Source organism: Lissotriton vulgaris, chromosome 3_1 (assembly GCF_964263255.1).
Source record: "Lissotriton vulgaris chromosome 3_1, aLisVul1.2, whole genome shotgun sequence".
NCBI lineage: Eukaryota > Metazoa > Chordata > Amphibia > Caudata > Salamandridae > Lissotriton > Lissotriton vulgaris.
Window position 1 is genome coordinate 922,582,979 of NC_141689.1, and position 18,823 is coordinate 922,601,801.

Here is an 18,823-nt window from a genome sequence, read left to right on the forward strand (position 1 = left end):
AGGGTATCATTTTCATGGGGAGAAGTGTGGGAATGCTGTAGATAGGAAATTAATGGATCCCCACAGATTATAAAATATATTTTTATATTATATACATTTTTTCTTTACTACTATATAAAGTGTATACACATATACATATATTTATATGTATCACAAAGTGTTGTCCCCAAGAATGAGTCCGCACTCCTCAATCAGGTGGTTGCTAACCATTTATTTCACTTCAAGCGAACATATTAGTCCGGTTTGTGCTCTCCTCTGTTACCGCCGACGCGTTTCGGAGAATCAATCTCCTTCTTCCAAGGCGATTAGGTAAATTGAAGCCCCACAAGTTACCACGATCCCGCATTTGTTCATTAACGCTCCCACGTGACTTATTGGGTGTGTCAAGCGGGGCATTGTGGTCTTCGTGGTTTCATCCCCTCCAGTGGGTCTGGGGTTGTTTCTTAGTTTTTCGTCAGGACGAGCCGCCCTCCAGTGGGCTTACAGGGCTGAGATGTCTGCTCGCATGTCTTTGAAAATGCCTGATTTGCTCACTATCACCCGAACAGTTCAGGCTTCTGAGTACCCCTCGTTGCAGGGAGGTGCGTAGACTCTACGGCTGAGGCTGCCGTTATAAATCACAAAGTGTTGTCCCCAAGAATGAGTCCGCACTCCTCAATCAGGTGGTTGCTAACCATTTATTTCACTTCAAGCGGGCATATTAGTCCGGTTTGTGCTCTCATCTGTTACCGCCGACGCGTTTCGGAGAATCAATCTCCTTCTTCCAAGGCGATTAGGTAAATTGAAGCCCCACAAGTTAACACGATCCCGCATTTGTTCATTAACGCTCCCACGTGACTTACTGGTTGTGTCAAGCGGGGCATTGTGGTCTTCGTGGTTTCATCCCCTCCAGTGGGTCTGTGGTTGTTTCTTAGTTTTTCGTCAGGACGAGCCACCCTCCAGTGGGCTTACAGGGCTGAGATGTCCTCTCGCATGTCTTTGAAAATGCCTGATTTGCTCACTATCACCCGAGCTGTTCAGGCTTCTGAGTACCCCTCGTTGCAGGGAGGTGCGTAGACTCTACGGCTGAGACTGCCGTTATAAATCACAAAGTGTTGTCCCCAAGAATGAGTCCACACTCCTGAATCAGGTGGTTGCTAACCATTTATTTCACTTCAAGCGGGTATATTAGTCCGGTTTGTGCTCTCCTCTGTTACCGCCGACCCGTTTCGGAGAATCAATCTCCTTCTTCCAAGGCGATTAGGTAAATTGAAGCCCCACAAGTTACCACGATCCCGCATTTGTTCATTAACGCTCCCACGTGACTTACTGGGTGTGTCAAGCGGGGCATTGTGGTCTTCGTGGTTTCATCCCCTCCAGTGGGTCTGTGGTTGTTTCTTAGTTTTTCGTCAGGACGAGCCGCCCTCCAGTGGGCTTACAGGGCTGAGATGTCTGCTCGAATATCTTTGAAAATGCCTGATTTGCTCACTATCACCCGAACAGTTCAGGCTTCTAAGTACCCCTCGTTGCAGGGAGGTGCGTAGACTCTACGGCTGAGACTGCCATTATAAATCACAAAGTGTTGTCCCCAAGAATGAGTCCGCACTCCTCAATCAGGTGGTTGCTAACCATTTATTTCACTTCAAGCGGGCATATTAGTCTGGTTTGTGCTCTCCTCTGTTACCGCCGACGCGTTTCGGAGAATCAATCTCCTTCTTGCAAGGCGATTAGGTAAATTGAAGCCCCACAAGTTACCACGATCCCGCATTTGTTCATTAACGCTCCCACGTGACTTACTGGGTGTGTCAAGCGGGGCATTGTGGTCTTCGTGGTTTCATCCCCTCCAGTGGGTCTGTGCAGTTCTCAAGTCCAGCCTGTGACCAAGGGCTATGCTAGCCCGAAACGCGTCAGGCAGAGGAAAAGCGCCGGACACAACTGCCGCCTCCACGCGTGAATAAAGTAATAAACAGCTCTTTGGAGAGTGCAGCCTCGTCTTTTTTGAGACAAAACTGGTGCATATTTACGGCTGTTCCTGCTGTGAGGCTACGCACCGCCACAGATTCGTGAGAGTGCTGCAGGGGTATGGACTCATCACAGCCCCACCTCAGCAATAAAGAGCAGGGAGGAGTTCGGCAGGGGCTGCCCGGGGGGCTCACTAGGGAGCCCTAACTTCATCAATGAGGACTGAATTACTGCACACCCACTGAAGGGAGTAAACAAAATGTTTTTTCGTAGAGACTTTACGTAGGACTACAGGTCCCAGCATGCCTGCACGCAACCGGCCTCACCTGGGAGTCCCTATTGCGGAAATAAATTACTGTTGACATGCTGACCTATGGGATACTACGGAAGCTGGTGCAGTTCTCAAGTCCAGCCTGTGACCAAGGGCTATGCTAGCCCGAAACGCGTCAGGCAGAGGAAAAGCGCCAGACACAACTGCTGCCTCCACGCGTGAATAAAGTAATAAACAGCTCTTTGAAGAGTGCGGCCTCGTCTTTTTTGGGACAAAACTGGTGCATATTTATATGTATATATATAGAGAGAGATATAAACATAAAAATATTAATAAATCAAAAGCAAAATATTAACAATTATAACACAATTACATTTTAAACAAAAGTACTCACAATGTTAAAAAACTAAAATTTAAAAAATGCACGTATATATATTTTTTATATATATATATACACACATATTATGAAATTAAACAAATATACAAATATAAAAAAATAATATATATATTTAAACAACATTACAAAAGACTGAATTCTGGGAATAATACATATACTATACCCACTTTAGTCCGTGCAACAGTAGGGAAATCATTATTCTTTGGTGGGGTAAAATGTACTATTCTCACTACAATCTCAGTAACAGTAGGGAAAGCGTTGGACTCCACCGGGTTGAAATGTAATATTCCCACTCCAGTCTGTGCAATAGTAGGGAAAGCGATGTACTCCGGGGAATAACATTTTCTATTCCCATTCCAGTCTGTGCAACAGTAGGGAAAGCTTTGGACTCTGGAGAGGTAACATTTGCTGTTCCCATTCTAATCTTTGCAACAATAGGGAAAGGGTTGGACTTAGAAAACAATAATCTTTACTATTCCCAATCCAGTCTTTGCAACAGTAGGGAAAGCACTGCACTTCAGAGGGGCTACATCTCCTATTCGCACTCCAATCTGTGTAACAGTAGGAAAAGGGTTGGACTCCTGAGGGATACTATTTACTATTCCAACTCCTGTCTATGCAACAGCAAGGAACACGTTGAACTTCCGAGAGGTAACATTTACTGGTCCTACTCTTGTCTGTGCAACAGTAGGGAAAGTGTTGGACTCCGTAGCAGTAACATTTATTATTCACACTCCATTCTGTGCAACAGTAGGGAAAATGTTGGACTTTAGAGTGCTAGAATTTGCTATTTTCACTCGAGTCTGTACAACAGTAGGGAAAGAACAGGAGTTCAGAGGAGTAGACATTATTTTTCCCACTGCAGTCTGTGCAATAGTAGAGAAAGCAATGGCGTTCGGAGGAGTCAAATTTACTTTTCCCACTCCATTCTGTGAAACAGTATGAGAAGCATTGGAATTTGGAGAGGTAAAATTTACTGTTCCCACTCCAGTCTGTGCAATAGTAGGGAAAGCATTGGACTTCGGAGGGGTAATATTTTCTCACTCCAGTCTATGCAACAGTCTGGAAAGTACTTTACTTCAAACACATACCAGATATGAAACATAACCTGTTTATTTAATAAAACATTTTATATAAACTTGATTGATTAACAAAAAAATGTATATATAAATATTTAAACAATTAACAACATTATTAAACAATTAAATAATTAATTATCAATAACAACAAATTGCCCATTATCTATTACGTAATTAACTTACAACACTATACACCCGCAAAACAAGAAGCCCGCACTTAAAATATAGCTAAAATGAATAAATATAAAACAACATAATTAATAGCTATTTAACTATTATTCGACACTTTACTATGTAATCACGAATCAATTATTTATCAGTTAATATTTTATAAATCAATTAATAATTATTTAGAAATTAATGTATTAATTAATAATTAACATCCCACCCTATACTGCTACAAACCCCCCAACCCGCACCTAACAAAGAACTTAAAAAAATATAAGGATTACAAAATGTACATAATTAATAATTAAATAAATAATTATTCATAAAATGTTATTCCATTGTTAATTAATGATTATCTAATTATCTTCCAACCAGATACCCCTAAAAACCCGGAAACCCACACCTACCAGCTTAAAAAATATATTGTTGTACAATTTACATATTTATTGTTCAAACAATCAATAATACATTAATAATTAATTATGTATACTTAATCAACTTCCCACACTACACCCCTACAAACCTAGCAACATGCTACAGCAATTTAAATTACTATTATAATTACATTACAAATTATAAATCACTTACTATTACAAACAATATTTAAAAATGTTATGAACAATTATACAAACATTAAAATACCCTGAAAAAATTAATATATAAACTAACACACATAAAGATAATAATTATTTTTATTGTCTATAAATATATTATTGAAAACGATACTCACAACAGCAATAGTCTTGAAAACAATATAACTTTCCTAAAAAATTTACATTCTTGGCAACGGTATGTCTGCATCACCATATTGTGTCACAATATTGCTTTCTCAATATTTCTGCATCCTATATGTCCAATTCGATATGTTTTCCAAACACCGTACATGTACAACTGTTGGACTGCATTTAAAGGTGCCTTTATGTATGTTAACGTGTGTGTGCACATGTGTGTGTATGTATCTGGAGGACTTTTCTTCAGCCTCCAGTAGTGAACAGGCACATGGCCAGTGTGTGGGTATTGCTGTCTGTATATTTGACAACACATGAGTGCTTGTATGTATGTATGTATGTATAGGCATTTATATAGCGCACTACTTACCCAGAGGGTCCCAAGGCGCTTCGACCGCTGCGAAACCCTTCCTGGCTTCCCTGAGAGATGGTCCCTTAATGGGTATCTCCAGGGTGAGACCAGGCATCCCCGGCGGTCTGGTGGGGCCGTTAGTGAAGATGAGGCAAGCTACGCCCAGAGTTGCCGAGTGTGAACGCTGATCAGAGTGGGCACCGAGGCGAGAGAATTATCGAGTCCGCTGACCCTGGTCCAGAAACCTGCCGCGCCGGGAATCGAACCCTGGTCCCGGGCCGTCCTCTGCTCTCGGGTCTGCCGCCTCTAACCAGTGAGCCACACTACTTCACATGCTTAAGTGATCATAGTTGTTTGTGTATGTGTGTGTACCGTTGGGTTCTGTTTATCTCTTTGCAAATTTCGCTCAATGACTTGTTCACATTAACTGATATTTGAAAATGTTCTGTTGTGCATCTACATATGAACATGGATATATGTTGTGTTTTTGCATGGGCACCTCCATGTTAAGTGTTTTTGTATGCACACACTCTACAACAATCCTATTGGCATTGCCAATGCATGCTTTAAAGTCACAATTAATACTGGAACTCCTGCAAGGTAGATCAAAAGGGTGAGTGCCCGACAAGAGACCTGCAATGCACATGCAACTTATCTTTTAGGAGCACAGAATTCATAGATTCCCAAGGAAAATTATGGATTATGCAAGTATTATTCCCAGTGCTTTTGCTTCATCCTGTGCACAAAACAGCATGCCCAAAACTCCACTTGGGAACCTGATTTGAGGTTTACAGCTGAGAGCCTTGTTCCCCTTTGAAATAAACACTTAGGGCCCTATTACGATGTTGGGCAGATGCTGTCTCGGAACTGGGCCATTACCAACCTCCGGTTGGCGGTCCCGACCTTCTGATTAGGATGCGACTGAACACTGTTCGCCACATTCTGAAATTTCCCTATGGGAGCATGTATTAGGGCCGTAAACCAGTCATAGTACATGCTCCCATAAGGAAATGGGAGGTGGTGTTAATCCCTGCCTCTCATGTCAGGCATCTCAGGGTGCCTGCCACGGGGTGCGGTGATTAACAGTTGCCCCCTCGGCTCTCAACCGGAGGCCATGCACACCAGAGTGCCCTGATAGGGGCCCCCAAACACGCTTTCCAAAAGGATTTCCTTGTCGTAAATGCCGGCATGTAAACCCTGCCAGAAACCGTGCATCGTAACCCCAAGGGCGGAAAGACCACCCTTTGGGATTACAGGCTGATCTTTGACTGGCCGGCAGGCTCCCTGAGTCCATTTGAAGCCAGCCAGAATGACCTGCCGGTTTAGTTTCCAACTACCAGCATTGTAATGTGGTGGTCAGAAAGCTAAATGAGATGCGGCCCTGTAGGGGCTGATTCAGAGTTTGGCAGACAGAATACTCAGTCACAAAAGTAATGGATTACCCGGTCCACCAAACTCTTAGTTCACCTGCCTCATTTACATGCAGTATTCTATTGATGGAGTTCCCGTTGGCTCCGTCGATGGAATACTCACATCAGAGGAAGGCCATTATGCCTCCAACCCCCCATTAGTATGGCAGTGTAATGTCTTTTTCTTCTTGTCCATCACCGCCAGGAAAACCTTGGCAGTGAGGGACAAGAAAAACATGTATAATGACCCCCACTCCATGGGAGAAAACTCCTGGGGTGAGAGGGTCATAAGTTCCTTGTTTTACCCACTTTGGGTGCTTGTTTTTTAAAAAGAAAAAAGATAACAGTTTGGTGACCAGCTGTCAAAACTGAGGGGAGCTGTACACTAAAGGCTTAGTACATTTAAAGCAACTGCCATAACAGTGGTTCCCTTCAAATTACAGAGAACACTGCTGGGCTGACTGTCACCTCTATGTGTGGTAGGAGGTAGTCCTTAAAGCTAGCAGTGGTAATGCCCTTTGCCTCTCTGACAGAGTGTACTCCATCCACCAAATTCTAAATCAGGCTCCAAATGCTTTCTTGGCCACGTGCTCTAAACCATATTTCCCACCTCAGAAAACTTTTACATATCTGAGAGAGACCTGGCAATTAGAGCCTTGGACTTTACAGTTTCTAATAAGATAACTTTTTGCAGATTAGCATAGCATCCAAATAATGACATTATGATTATTTTGTTATACAGCATTTTAAAACATGTCCATAGATAAAGTGGCCACTACTGATTTCTACAAATAACGTCAATAATGTGAGGAAATGGAACCTTTCTGCATATTTCCCCTGGAATGTTTTGATTTCTGGACTTGGAAAAGTAGTATAAAGCCCTCCCTAGATACAGCTCCACATGATGTGATTCTCCCTAAAAAAAAGGATATCTTTCTTAACATTAAACTGGTACGATTGACATTTTGGTAAGTCAGCTGTAAAGTGCACACACATGGAAGGACTGCTTAAATGTGACATTTTTAATGGAAATTTGCAGACAAATGTTTTCCATTGCAAAGTTAGGCAAATATACAATATCTATTTTTGGACATCGATGTAGCAGCACAGGTTGGACTTAAATCTTTTAAGTAAAACTGAACACTTGTAACATTTAAAATGCTAGATTTAATAGTGTGGAAGTCTGATATAATTCCACCTTGCTAACATTTATCCCAGATGTATAGTGCGCACGCGAATAACACAGTTAATTGTACTGCTGTCCCAAGATAAAGATCAGGCAGCAATCTGCTTCTCCAAATGTTTAGAAGAGGTGGCAGATTGGATGACAAACCATTGCCTCAAGTTAAATGGGAATAAGACGGAGGTAATGGTGGTAGGCAAGATGCCAACCATATGGTCGTCTGCATGGTGGCCGGAATCACTGGGCCTATTCCCCTAACCAAAAGCAGAAGTGAAAAACCTCGGAATCTGGTTTGACTCCAAGTTGACATTTGCTAATCAAATTCGGAAGGTAGCAGGGAAATGCTACGAGGCCATGAAAACCTTGAGGAAAGTCATTGATCTGTTACCATCTAATGCCATAAAAACCATAGTACATGCAGTATTTACCTCCCATTGGACTATGGGATTGTACTATATCTGGGCGCTTCAAGAAAAGTTCTATCCTAATGGCCATCATGCGAAATGTCACAAAAGAAAGCTAAATGCACCCTGGTTTACCCAGACCCTAACCGATAGCCATCTCCTCTGCCGAATATCAGAAAGGAAGTGGAGAAAAACTTATGATGAGGCTGCAAGAACACTCTTTGTTCAGCAGAGGAAATTATATCTCTCCAGCATAAAAGTGGCTAAAAAGGAATACTTTACGAAGGCTATAAATGAAGCTCACCAAAAACAAAAAACTGTCTTCTCAATAGTCAAGTCTTTCACCCACCCCAAAGCTCTCATGCCCGAAATTCCACCGTCCGAAATTCTGTGTAATCAAATCGCAGATTTCTTTGTGGATAAAATTGTTAATATTCAGAGAGACTTTCCTCCTCCCTCGATCACTCCTCATGAGGTAACTGATAACTATCTCCCCTCTTTGCAGCTTTAACCTGTTTCCCTCCAGCAAACACGCAAGGCAATTCTGGCCTGCAAATCAGGAGCCCCAACCGACTCCTGTCCCCCTGGCATCCTTCACCATCTAATCGAGGTAGTAAATCCCTGCATCAATACCATCATCAATGAATCTCTTGAGTCTGGGATAGTGCCCAGCGACTGGAAGGAGGCTATTGTGAAGCCCCTGATGAAGAAGCAGAACAAATCTCCAACTGATCTCACCAACATGCGCCCCATTTCACTACTACCTGTCCTAGGTAAGATCACGGAACAGTTAGTACATGGAGAGTTAAAAACATTTGTAGAGACTCACAACATCCTGCATCCTCAACAGTCGGGGTTTCGCTCAGGTCATTCCACCGAAACAGCCTTGATAGAATTATCTGATTCCATCAAGTTCCTGCAGGATGAAGGAAGGCAAGCCGTCCTCATCCTGCTTGACCTAACAGCAGCGCTCGACACTATCTATCATGTCATTCTGATTAATAGAATGCGAGAGATTGGCGTGACAGACACAGTGTTGGAATGGGTAAAATCTTTCCTGTCTAACAGGTCCCAGACTGTGTCTTTGGGTCCCTACCTATCCAGCGAAAAACCCATTACATCAGGAGTGCCCCAGGGGTCCATATTAAGCCCCCTTTTCTTTAACATCTATATGGCTCCCCTCCTCGCTGTGATAGAATCTCATGGGATCCTTGTCACGTCATACGCCGACGACACCCAACTTGTCGTCACTATCGATAAAAAGTGTATGGACGCAGACTTGCGATTCCGAAACTGTCTCTCCGATGTATTCCAGTGGCTGAACAAAAACCACTTGAGGTGCAACAGTGCGAAGACCGAAATCATACCGCTGGGTAAAGACCTATCTTTCTTCCCGAAAGACTGGTGGCCCAAAGGATCAGAGGCCCCACCCAGTGCAGTGTCTTCCGCACGGAACCTGGGCGTGCAATTTGATTCATCCCTCTCTTTCGACGACCACGTCAGGAACACTGCTGGGCGCTGCTTCGGACTCATTAAATCCTTAAAGAAATTCTTCGACTTCCTCCCCATTGCAGCTAGAAAATCAGTCGCGGTAGCCCTAATACTTTCCCGACTTGATTACTGCAATGGTTTAATGGCTGGAGTGAAGAAGTCCACCCTTAGGAAGCTACAGAGTATACAACACGCAGCTGCTAGATTGGTCCTGAAACTCCCTAGAAGGTCATCAGCCTCAGCAGCACTAAACTCCCTTCATTGGTTGCCACTTCATAATAGAATCCTTTTTAAACTTCTACTCACTGTGTTCAAATCCATGAAAAATACAGGTCCTCATTACCTTGCTAATCGTTTCACGCATTACAACCCCACACGATGTCTGAGATCCTCTGGGACCAATCTTATCACGATCCCGAAGTTCAAGTATAAAACTAGGGGTGGGAAAACCTTCACCGTCCTGGCAGCTAGGGCATGGAACAACTTGCCCATTAACCTCAGACTAATCGAAAAGGAGAGTCTCTTTAGGAAACTCCTTGAGACATGGGTGTACCAACAATCAGACACCTCTGTACTGGCAGCCATCTAGACCCAGATTCCCACCACGTATCATCTACACGCATGCTCAGCGCCAAGGTGCTCCTTCCGGAGCGAAAGTTTGCGCTATACAAATACCCATAAATATCAAATATCTATCCAAATTACAGAGGGCACAAAAAGCGGTGGCGCGTTTGGTACTCCGCCTTCCAAGAAGAGCTAACACGAAGAAAGCCCTAATAGCATTACACTGGTTGCCAGGGGAAAAGAGAGTTGTGTTGGATGCAGCTTAAGATCTATGGGGAAGGCACTGATGACAGTTCCAAGAATATGCAGAGCAAGAATGGGGGCTTGCTCCTTCATGTACCTAGCAGAACTGAACCACTAGAAAGTAGATTTCGTAAACAGCTTAAGACCTGGCTGTTTGCAAAAACTGAATAAAATGAAGCTCACACGTCTTGCAGCGTGCAGCAGCATCTTCCATTAGTTATGTCTCCGCGCGGGGACACACCGGGCGGTGTAACCATGCACTCTACAAATGAATAAATAAATAAATTTGAAATGTAAGCTGTGCACAAACCGAAATTTGAAAATGTAAGCGCTTATGTGCCATGTTAAATGTGAGAGGCTTTTAAACAGTTTTCTACATTCTATTTTACTACCTCCAGTACAAGACAGGTAGTTCAGCCATTCTTGGATCAAATGATTCATGTAACTAGAGAACAATAAGACACATCTGATTCTCTCTTTCTTATTTTATGTGCTGCAAAGGTGATTTTATGATTTATGATTTGGTATTTTTCTTGTCCTTTAAATGGCCAATCAGTTTCAGTTTCCAAAGCCACTTTCCTGCAGTTGAAAACCAGAGGCTCACAGGTAATCCGAGACAATCAAATTACCTCACTTCCTGGAAAAGATCACCAATTGACACTGATCAAAGACTATTTAAAAGTCTTAATTCTGTTCAGGTTCCTTCAATTTCAACAGCTAAATGTCTATGGTGACTCATGGCACTTGCTTACTTTACAGGTGAGTGATCTCACCAGCCTGGAGGAATTTGCCTTCCTTGATGGGTGAGTTGGTGTGCCTTAAAGGTGTGTGATTTTACATTGATCCCGATCAATCCTAGAGGAGATTGGCTTTGCAATTAGTTTGAAGATTTTCTTTAAAAAAATAATAAGTTTGTTGGACGGCTCCATCATGGTGACGGAGCAGTACGTCAAACTTAAGAAAGCATTAACAGGTGTCACAGTGACGGTGGTTCCAACCAATGCTTCAGAAGTGACTGCCAGACTGATGGTCATTTCTAAATTTGGCAGGCATAGGCTCTCCCAGGGCAATGAAGTGAACTTCGTCACCTTAACAGACTTACCTCCACCTGCTCTACACCATGCTCTGTTGAAAACCTTTGACCACAAGACATGCTACAGATCTTTGTTCTACCTTGCTCATGCACTTGTCCTCTGTGGAGGGTGTCTAGGACATTTTCAACCCATTTGATATTGTTTTCTATGGATTCCCTTTGATACTTTATTAACTTTTCATCTCTATGCCATATTTCAGTCATTCTGGTGTTATTGTACACAGTATTTATTTTTACATTAATAAATTGGTTTGAGAGGAGGAGCTTCGCGGGCAAGCAAGATGGCCGCGTAAGCTCGGAGCTCCGGAGACCCTCCGACCCTCCGCATAAATCCTGATCGAAATCCTGTTCCACGGTGGTGGATTCTTGTTGGTGAATGGTCGTAGAGACGGGATTTGCTTTCCGATTCAAAATCCGACACTCCTTGACGAAGATACGTCGAGTTGAAGTTCCGTGCCAGGAGCGGACTATTGTCTCGGTGATGGCCGATGGCTATGACAATGAAGTGCATGATCGATATGCCGAGTGAGCGACTCCTGTTCCAGCCGGCGGAGTGAGTGGAGTTGCGGAGTGGCCTATTGCTGACTTAACATCTGTGGCTGCTACGCTCCGCACTTGCTTGAGTACTCGAAGGGATCTCGGAGTGCCAACCCTTTGTTCTGTCCCTGGTTCCAACATGGCGGGCAAGGGCAACCCAGACAGAACGGCGAACCGGGTCAGCAGGAAGACGGTCCAACCCCAGACCAACAAGATTGACCGGTAAGCCCAACAAAGGACCTCGCCAACTGTGGCCGCTCATTCAAAAGACTCTCTACGTGCGGGCTCGCCAGATGAGTCGGAGCCAACACTCTGGGACATCATGGGGGCTATAGCTGGCATCAGAACGGAGATGCATAAGCAACACGAGGTCCTGACGCACAAAGTCGATACCCTGGCGATCGACCTCAACCTGATCAGGACCAATCTTGGCAAGACTAATGATAGAGTAAAATCACTGGTTATTAAAACTGTGATGTCTCGGACCTGCAGACGGAGGTCCGGAATTTGAGGTCAATCAATGACCTATTCTCAAGGCGGCTGGAAGACTTTGAGGGACGGGCCAGTCGGCAAAACGTGCGCATTGTTGGGGTACCGGAGGGTGCAGAGGACTCGGCCACTGACCTCTTTGTCGAGGATCTGATAAAGACTCATCTGGCCCTGGCGGGCCTCAGCCATTTCTTTTCGGTCGAGCGGGCCCACAGAATGCCGGATGGACCACCGAAGACGGGCGCCACACCGAGACCCATCATCGCCCGCCTGTTCAACTTTAGAGATCGAGATGTGATCCTACAGGACTCGAGGCGGCATGGGCCCCTCAAGTTTCAGAACGCGGATGTCAACTTCTACCCGGACTTTACTAGGACTGTTCAGAGACAGCGTCAAAGTTTTGCGGGAGTGAAGCGGCATCTCAGAGACTTGGGGATGAAATACTCCATGTTGTTCCCCGCTAGACTCCGTATTGAGCGCGATGGCCGTGCTATGTTTTTCGACATGCCTGAGTCTGTGAGTGACTGGCTGGACACTCTGCCGCACAGACGCGAGGAACAGGAGGAACATTCAGAGGGTGCCTCTGGAGGCCCTGATCGTCAGGAGTAGTACTCATCACACTAACTTTGTCGGTTGGTGTTCCTGTTGACTACGACCTACAAGCCATACTGTAGCACTCTAATGTGAATATCCTTTCTCTAACATGGAGGGTGGCGGGGGGGGGACTTCGTGATCTCCTTTCTCTTCTAGGGTCTTCTTGTAGTTTAGTTCATGGGGCGACAGGCACACTGCTGGTTGGGGGGGCTCTTTAGTCTGATGCAGGGGTGCAGGGTGGGGGGTGGTGTGTGGGTTGGTTTTGTTTACTTTCTTTGTTTCTTCTTTCCTTTTCTAAGGCAATGCAACGTATGCTCTAACTCGTTCAATGTATCTGTGAGGTCTACTGGGGTCAGCGGAGGCCCGAGGTTTGACGATGGGGTGTAGGAAATTAAAAGTTATGTGTTGGAATGTTAATGGCTTGGGTGACCGCATTAAGAGAGGGGTGGTTTTGCAATTGTTTACAAGAAATATGCCCGATGTTATCTTGTTACAGGAGACACACTTGGTGGGAAATACGTGTCGTGCGCTCAATAGGAAGGGTTTCAAAATGGTGGCACATTCAGGGTTCTCCTCGGGGTCCCGGGGGGCAGGGATTATGGTGCGCACGTCTCTCCCATTTGAGATTGACTCCACTGTCGTGGACGAGAGGGGGCGGTACGCTGCCGTCACGGGGAGATGGGAGGGGCGGTCCCTGACTCTGGTTTCAGTTTATGTTCCCCCGGGGTTACAAAACAACACTTTTCAGGACCTTGGAAGCGCCATTTTGAATCTGCCTGAGGGGCTGCTTATTGTGGGTGGGGATTTCAATTCAGTCTGCTCCGGGACCTTGGACAGACATCCGCCCAGAGATCTCCGTAGTTCACAATCTTGGTTGCCCGATTTCCTTGACACCATGGGTCTGATTGATTGCTGGAGACTTATGCATTCCACTCAGAGCCAATACTCGTTTCATTCTGGGGCGCACGGTAGCCTCTCAAGAATAGATTACGTCCTGGCCTTAGCGGCCCATGCGCCGGCGATCTCTGAGGCCCGCCTGTTGGCAAGGGGCATCTCGGACCACTCCCCGGTGTGGGTGTCCTTTGATTTCGGCATTGTGGTTACCGAGAGGCCTGTGGTGGTCAACCCATGGTACTTTCGGAACCCGAAGACGCGCGGACTCCTGGCCAGAGCTATCGAGCTCTATTTTACTGAGAATACTGGGTCGGTCACGTCCGCCGCCACCTTATGGGAGGCGTTTAAGACGGTGCTGCGAGGTGAGGCCCTCACCCTCATAGCGGACGTCCGCAGACACAGAGATGCCGACATGGTGCGCATCGAGGCAGAGATTATGGAGCTGGACTCTCGACTGGATGCGGGCCCGACGCCTGAGTTGCTCCATACCCTCTCTCTTAAGCAATTGGAATATCGCGATCTTGCCTCCGACGCTGCCATCGTCATGGGTAGAGAACAACAGGGTAGAATCTATGATGTCGATGACAAGGCGGGCAAACTCCTAGCTTGGCTTGACAAGAAGGAGAGAGCTGGCCGCGTAGTTCCGGAGGTGTTGGGGGACGACGGCTTGCTTGTCACTGAGGGCAATAGTTCTCGGACTACTTTCAGGGCATTTACACTTCGGTCTCGGACCAGTCTGAGGCCGACTCCTGTGCTGTCTTGGCAGATATTGATCTCCCGTGCCTGTCGGAGGCAGACCGTGACGACCTAGACAGGGACATTACTGCGGACGAGATTGCCCTTGCCATTCGCTCCCTCTGGTCTGGTAAAGCGCCCGGCCCCAATGGTATTCTAGTGGAACTTTATAAAATCAAGCCAGATGTCGTTTCTCCGCCCTTAAGAAACATGTTCCTTGAGGCGCGAGAGACGGGCATGCTTCCCCATGACCAGAGGCTGGCCACCATTGTGGTTATCCATAAGGAAGGGAAACCAAGAGATGTGTGCCGATTGTATCGTCCCATCTCTCTGTTGAACGCAGAGCCTAAGATTCTAGCCAAATTGCTTGCCAACCGACTGATTGGCGCAATCTGCGACTTAGTGCACCCGGACCTGTCGGGCTTTATTCCACACCGCAACACTACCCTTAACCTTCGGAGACTCCACGGAGCCCTGGCTAGGGCCCACATACTCGAGGAGCCAGCTGTTATTGCGTCGTTGGATGCCACGATGGCTTTTGACTCCCTGGAATGGAACTACCTGTAGGCAGTGTTGGCGAAGCTCGGCTTCGGTCCGGAATTCGTAGGGTGGGTCAAACTTCTGTATGCTAGCCCGCTGGCTAATGTGGCGGTCAATGGTCGAGTTTCGGCTTCCTTTGCCCTTCAGAGGGGCACCAGGCAGGGCTGTCCTCTGTCGCCCCTTTTGTTCGCACTTGCACTTGAACCATTGGCGGCATGGATACGTAACCACCCGGACATACATGGCATTCGCTGGTCCCCTGAATTCGAGGACCGAGTGTCCTTATATGCAGATGACATCCTTCTGTACCTCACTTCCCCTTGCAAGTCTCTCATCGTGGCCTGTGATGTGCTTCGACTCTTTGGTCAGTACTCCGGCCTGGTTATTAATTGGTCAATGTCGCATTTATACGTTCTGAAAGGGGGGACACCTCGTCTCCCGAGGGACTGTGGCATACAGGTGGCGAGACAGGGATTAAAATACCTGGGGATTTACATCTCCACTGACCCCAAAGCACGCTATGAGAACAATTTGCTTCCCCCTCTTGTTCGTCTCCGACGTGATGTAGAGGGGTGGCGTAAACTTCAACTCTCCCTGCTTGGGCGCGTGGCGTTATTTAAGATGATGTCCTTGCCCAGATTCCTGTATGCCCTGCAAAATACTCAGGACCCGGTTCCGGCCAGATACTTTGGCGACATCGAGAGCTTGCAACGTGCCCTGCTCTGGGCCGGCTGGCCACGCATTGCTATCACGAAGCTCACGCTCCCATGGTGAGATGGGGGAATAGCATTACCCGACGTGCGAAGATACTATTGGGCCTCCCAGCTGGCGGCCATTAATCATGGCCTATATGGCCCGGTGGATAGTCCAGGGTATGCCATGGATCGATGGCTCCTGGATGGCGGGAAATATCATAGGGCGCTGTATACGAGATCTCTTGATAGGCGGATGTCTGGGCCAACGAAAACTGCTGTACACATCTGGAGAACGATCACAAAGGCACAGGGGTGGAAGGGCAAGCTTACAATGGTGACTCCACTTTATGACTCTGAGATTCTGGGTAAACTGTGGCACACTAAAGGCTTTGATAAGTGGGATATGATCGGGATCTCCAGGGTGGAGGACATGATGTTGCGAGGGGAGGTGAAGTCTTTTGCACAATTACAGATGGAGTTCCAGCTGGGTGGAACGGAATACTTTCTCCCTTAGAAGATCGAGTACTGGACGGCCACATGCCGGACAGCGCTATCTCTTTGACATATAAAAAAACTGATCAATGTCTGCACGGATCTTCTTCTGGGAGTGAGAGATCAGTGGGTACGGGACGGGATAGAGATCGACGACGAGGACTGGCAATGTGCTGTGTCCTCCCCCAAGGAGGTCGCTATCCCCGCCCGTCTTCGATTGGTGCAACTAAAGATCCTGCACAAAGTCTATGTCACTGGCCCCAGACTAATACATATGGGATATTCGGCTGACGGCCTCTGTCGGCGTGGCTGTGGTGCTCTCGCCACCTTCATGCACATCATTTGGGAGTGCAACGTGATAGCTTCCTACTGGAGGCGGGTGCACATGGTCATGAGTGAGGTGACCGGGGTGGAAGTACACGCGGAGGCCCGGAGATGCCTCCTAAATATCTGGGGCCCAACGGACTACAACACTGCTCAGACCCAGTGGGTGACCCTTGGGAATATGGTCGCAAAGCGGGATATCGCACAGATGTGGGGAGCAACAACATCCCCGAAAGTGGTACAGTGGAAGGCCAATATGGATTGGTGTATGTTCCGAGAAAAGACTGTGTATGTGGCCTGGGGTAAACCCAAAAAATGGCAGAAGTTATGGGGGGCTTGGAATGAGTATAGGGGTGACATCTGCATACCACCGGAATCCGTCCCACTGGAAGAACACTTGACCCCGTAGCCCATGACTCCAACTAACGGTTATATATCCCTATTATCCTGTGTTTCCTTCCCCCATCGGTTCTTAGTATCTATATTGTTCTGAATATAATTGTTGTCATTGTGCTTGGCTGACTCCTCGGCTAGGCCTCACTACATATTGGGTTAATTGCCTTCTTTCTTAGCGCTCGTTTCGGCGCCTCTTTCTGTACCAGTTCCTTTTTCTTATAAAATATAAAAAATGAAAAAACGTAACCTTCACTCGTTCTGATACTTTGCTTCTTGCACTCTGATTTGCTACTTTTTGAATTGCTGCCTAGCCTCCGGGATGTAAGGCTGAATAGCTGTGTGCACAATTTGAAAATAAAGGTTTTAAAATTTAAAAAAATAAATAAATAAATTGGTTTGAGAGTTTTAAATATTTGTGCCTTAAATGTAATGTTGGTTTAGTATTACTGTTCATTTACACAAACTATTCTTAGAAGAATTCCATGATGATAGTTCCAAGCTGCAAAGAGTAATCTCAGGATTCATATGAGCGTGTTTTTAATAGAGCCAAAATTCTCTGAGTTTTTGAATACTCACCCACAATTCATATCAAAGAAATCTTTCTTGATTCTTCAATCCTGATTCCTAAAATTATTTACTATGTGCATCAAAGAAAACATGCATTCCAATGTTGAAAATCTAATGCTTCATGATGCACAAATGCAAACCTTCCCCTACCACATTTCTAAAAATGAAAAGGGAGGGAGTTAAAATGTTTTGAGCCTATATTTCAAATCATGATTGTTGACAATGTGCTTAACTATTACAGATGAAAAGATTGGGACCCGAATTCCTAAATTTGCTGACAGGAAGGAATTACATTATTCTGAAGCTTTCATTAATGAAATATTTAGACACACCTCATTTATGGCATTTCCTATACCCCACTGGTAAGAACAATATTTTACTTAACTTCTTTGCTCTCTGAAAATACATCAGAGTAAATGTCATTTGTTTTGTTTTTTTTTGTACTTTGATCAGCCAATTTAACTGTCAAATTAAAGATTATAATACTGTTGTGCAATACAGAATTGGGGACTTTAAGGCTGCAATGTCTTGGTTGGCTTCTTGTGGGTCAAGGCTAAGACAGGGATTTTCATTCCATTAGAAATGGTTATATGACTGGTTATCTAGGACAGAAATCATATGGGGCAAATATATTGAGGACCAAAATATAGAGAAAGTAATTGCATATAGATAAGTGTAGAGTTAATATTGTTAACTTCATATCTAAGCGTTCCTTCTTCGGAGACACTGTCAGGAACCATATTGCCGCTCCTCGTCGCTGTGTACTACGTGCTTCCTGTGATGCAGCCGCGATGTGACTGCAGTGCAAGTCGTGCTGTCGGTCGGGGGAGGCGGCCGCGTGAGCCCACAATTTCAGGGGCTTTGTTGCCCCAGCCCTCCTCCCAGCACTTATGATCTGCTGAAAAATCAGGAAGCGGCCCCAAAACCGCTGTGGTAGAGGTCGGTCTCAGTGGGGTCATGTGGAAAACAGGGAAGCAGGAGACTCGGGCAGTTGATGCTATGGCTGGGGGGGTAGTGCCGGGGTTCCCTTCATCTGGCATGGAGGCAGCCAACGTTAGGCCAGTGCATAAAGAACCAGTTTATTAGAGACGCTCGCCCGTGGGGGAAATAAGAAATGCTATAATGCGAAAAATAGTATAGCAACAGATTTGGTGAACAGCTTCTCTTGCTTAAAGCCGCTGAAGGTCAACCACAACATGCAAACTATAGTGTAGGCTGAAGGAAAATTAGCCGCAGA

At 45.7% G+C, this 18,823-nt stretch overlaps 1 protein-coding gene across 1 annotated transcript in view; it reads left to right on the forward strand.

Annotated features, from left to right (window-relative positions):
* The window catches only part of LOC147727217 (cytochrome P450 1A4-like), a 288,726-nt gene that overhangs the window by 132,105 nt on the left and 137,798 nt on the right, over positions 1-18,823 (forward strand). The window contains exon 5 of the mRNA XM_086961267.1: positions 17,828-17,948. Coding sequence (XP_086817393.1) covers positions 17,828-17,948 — 121 coding nt within the window. The remainder of the gene's footprint in view (positions 1-17,827; positions 17,949-18,823) is intronic.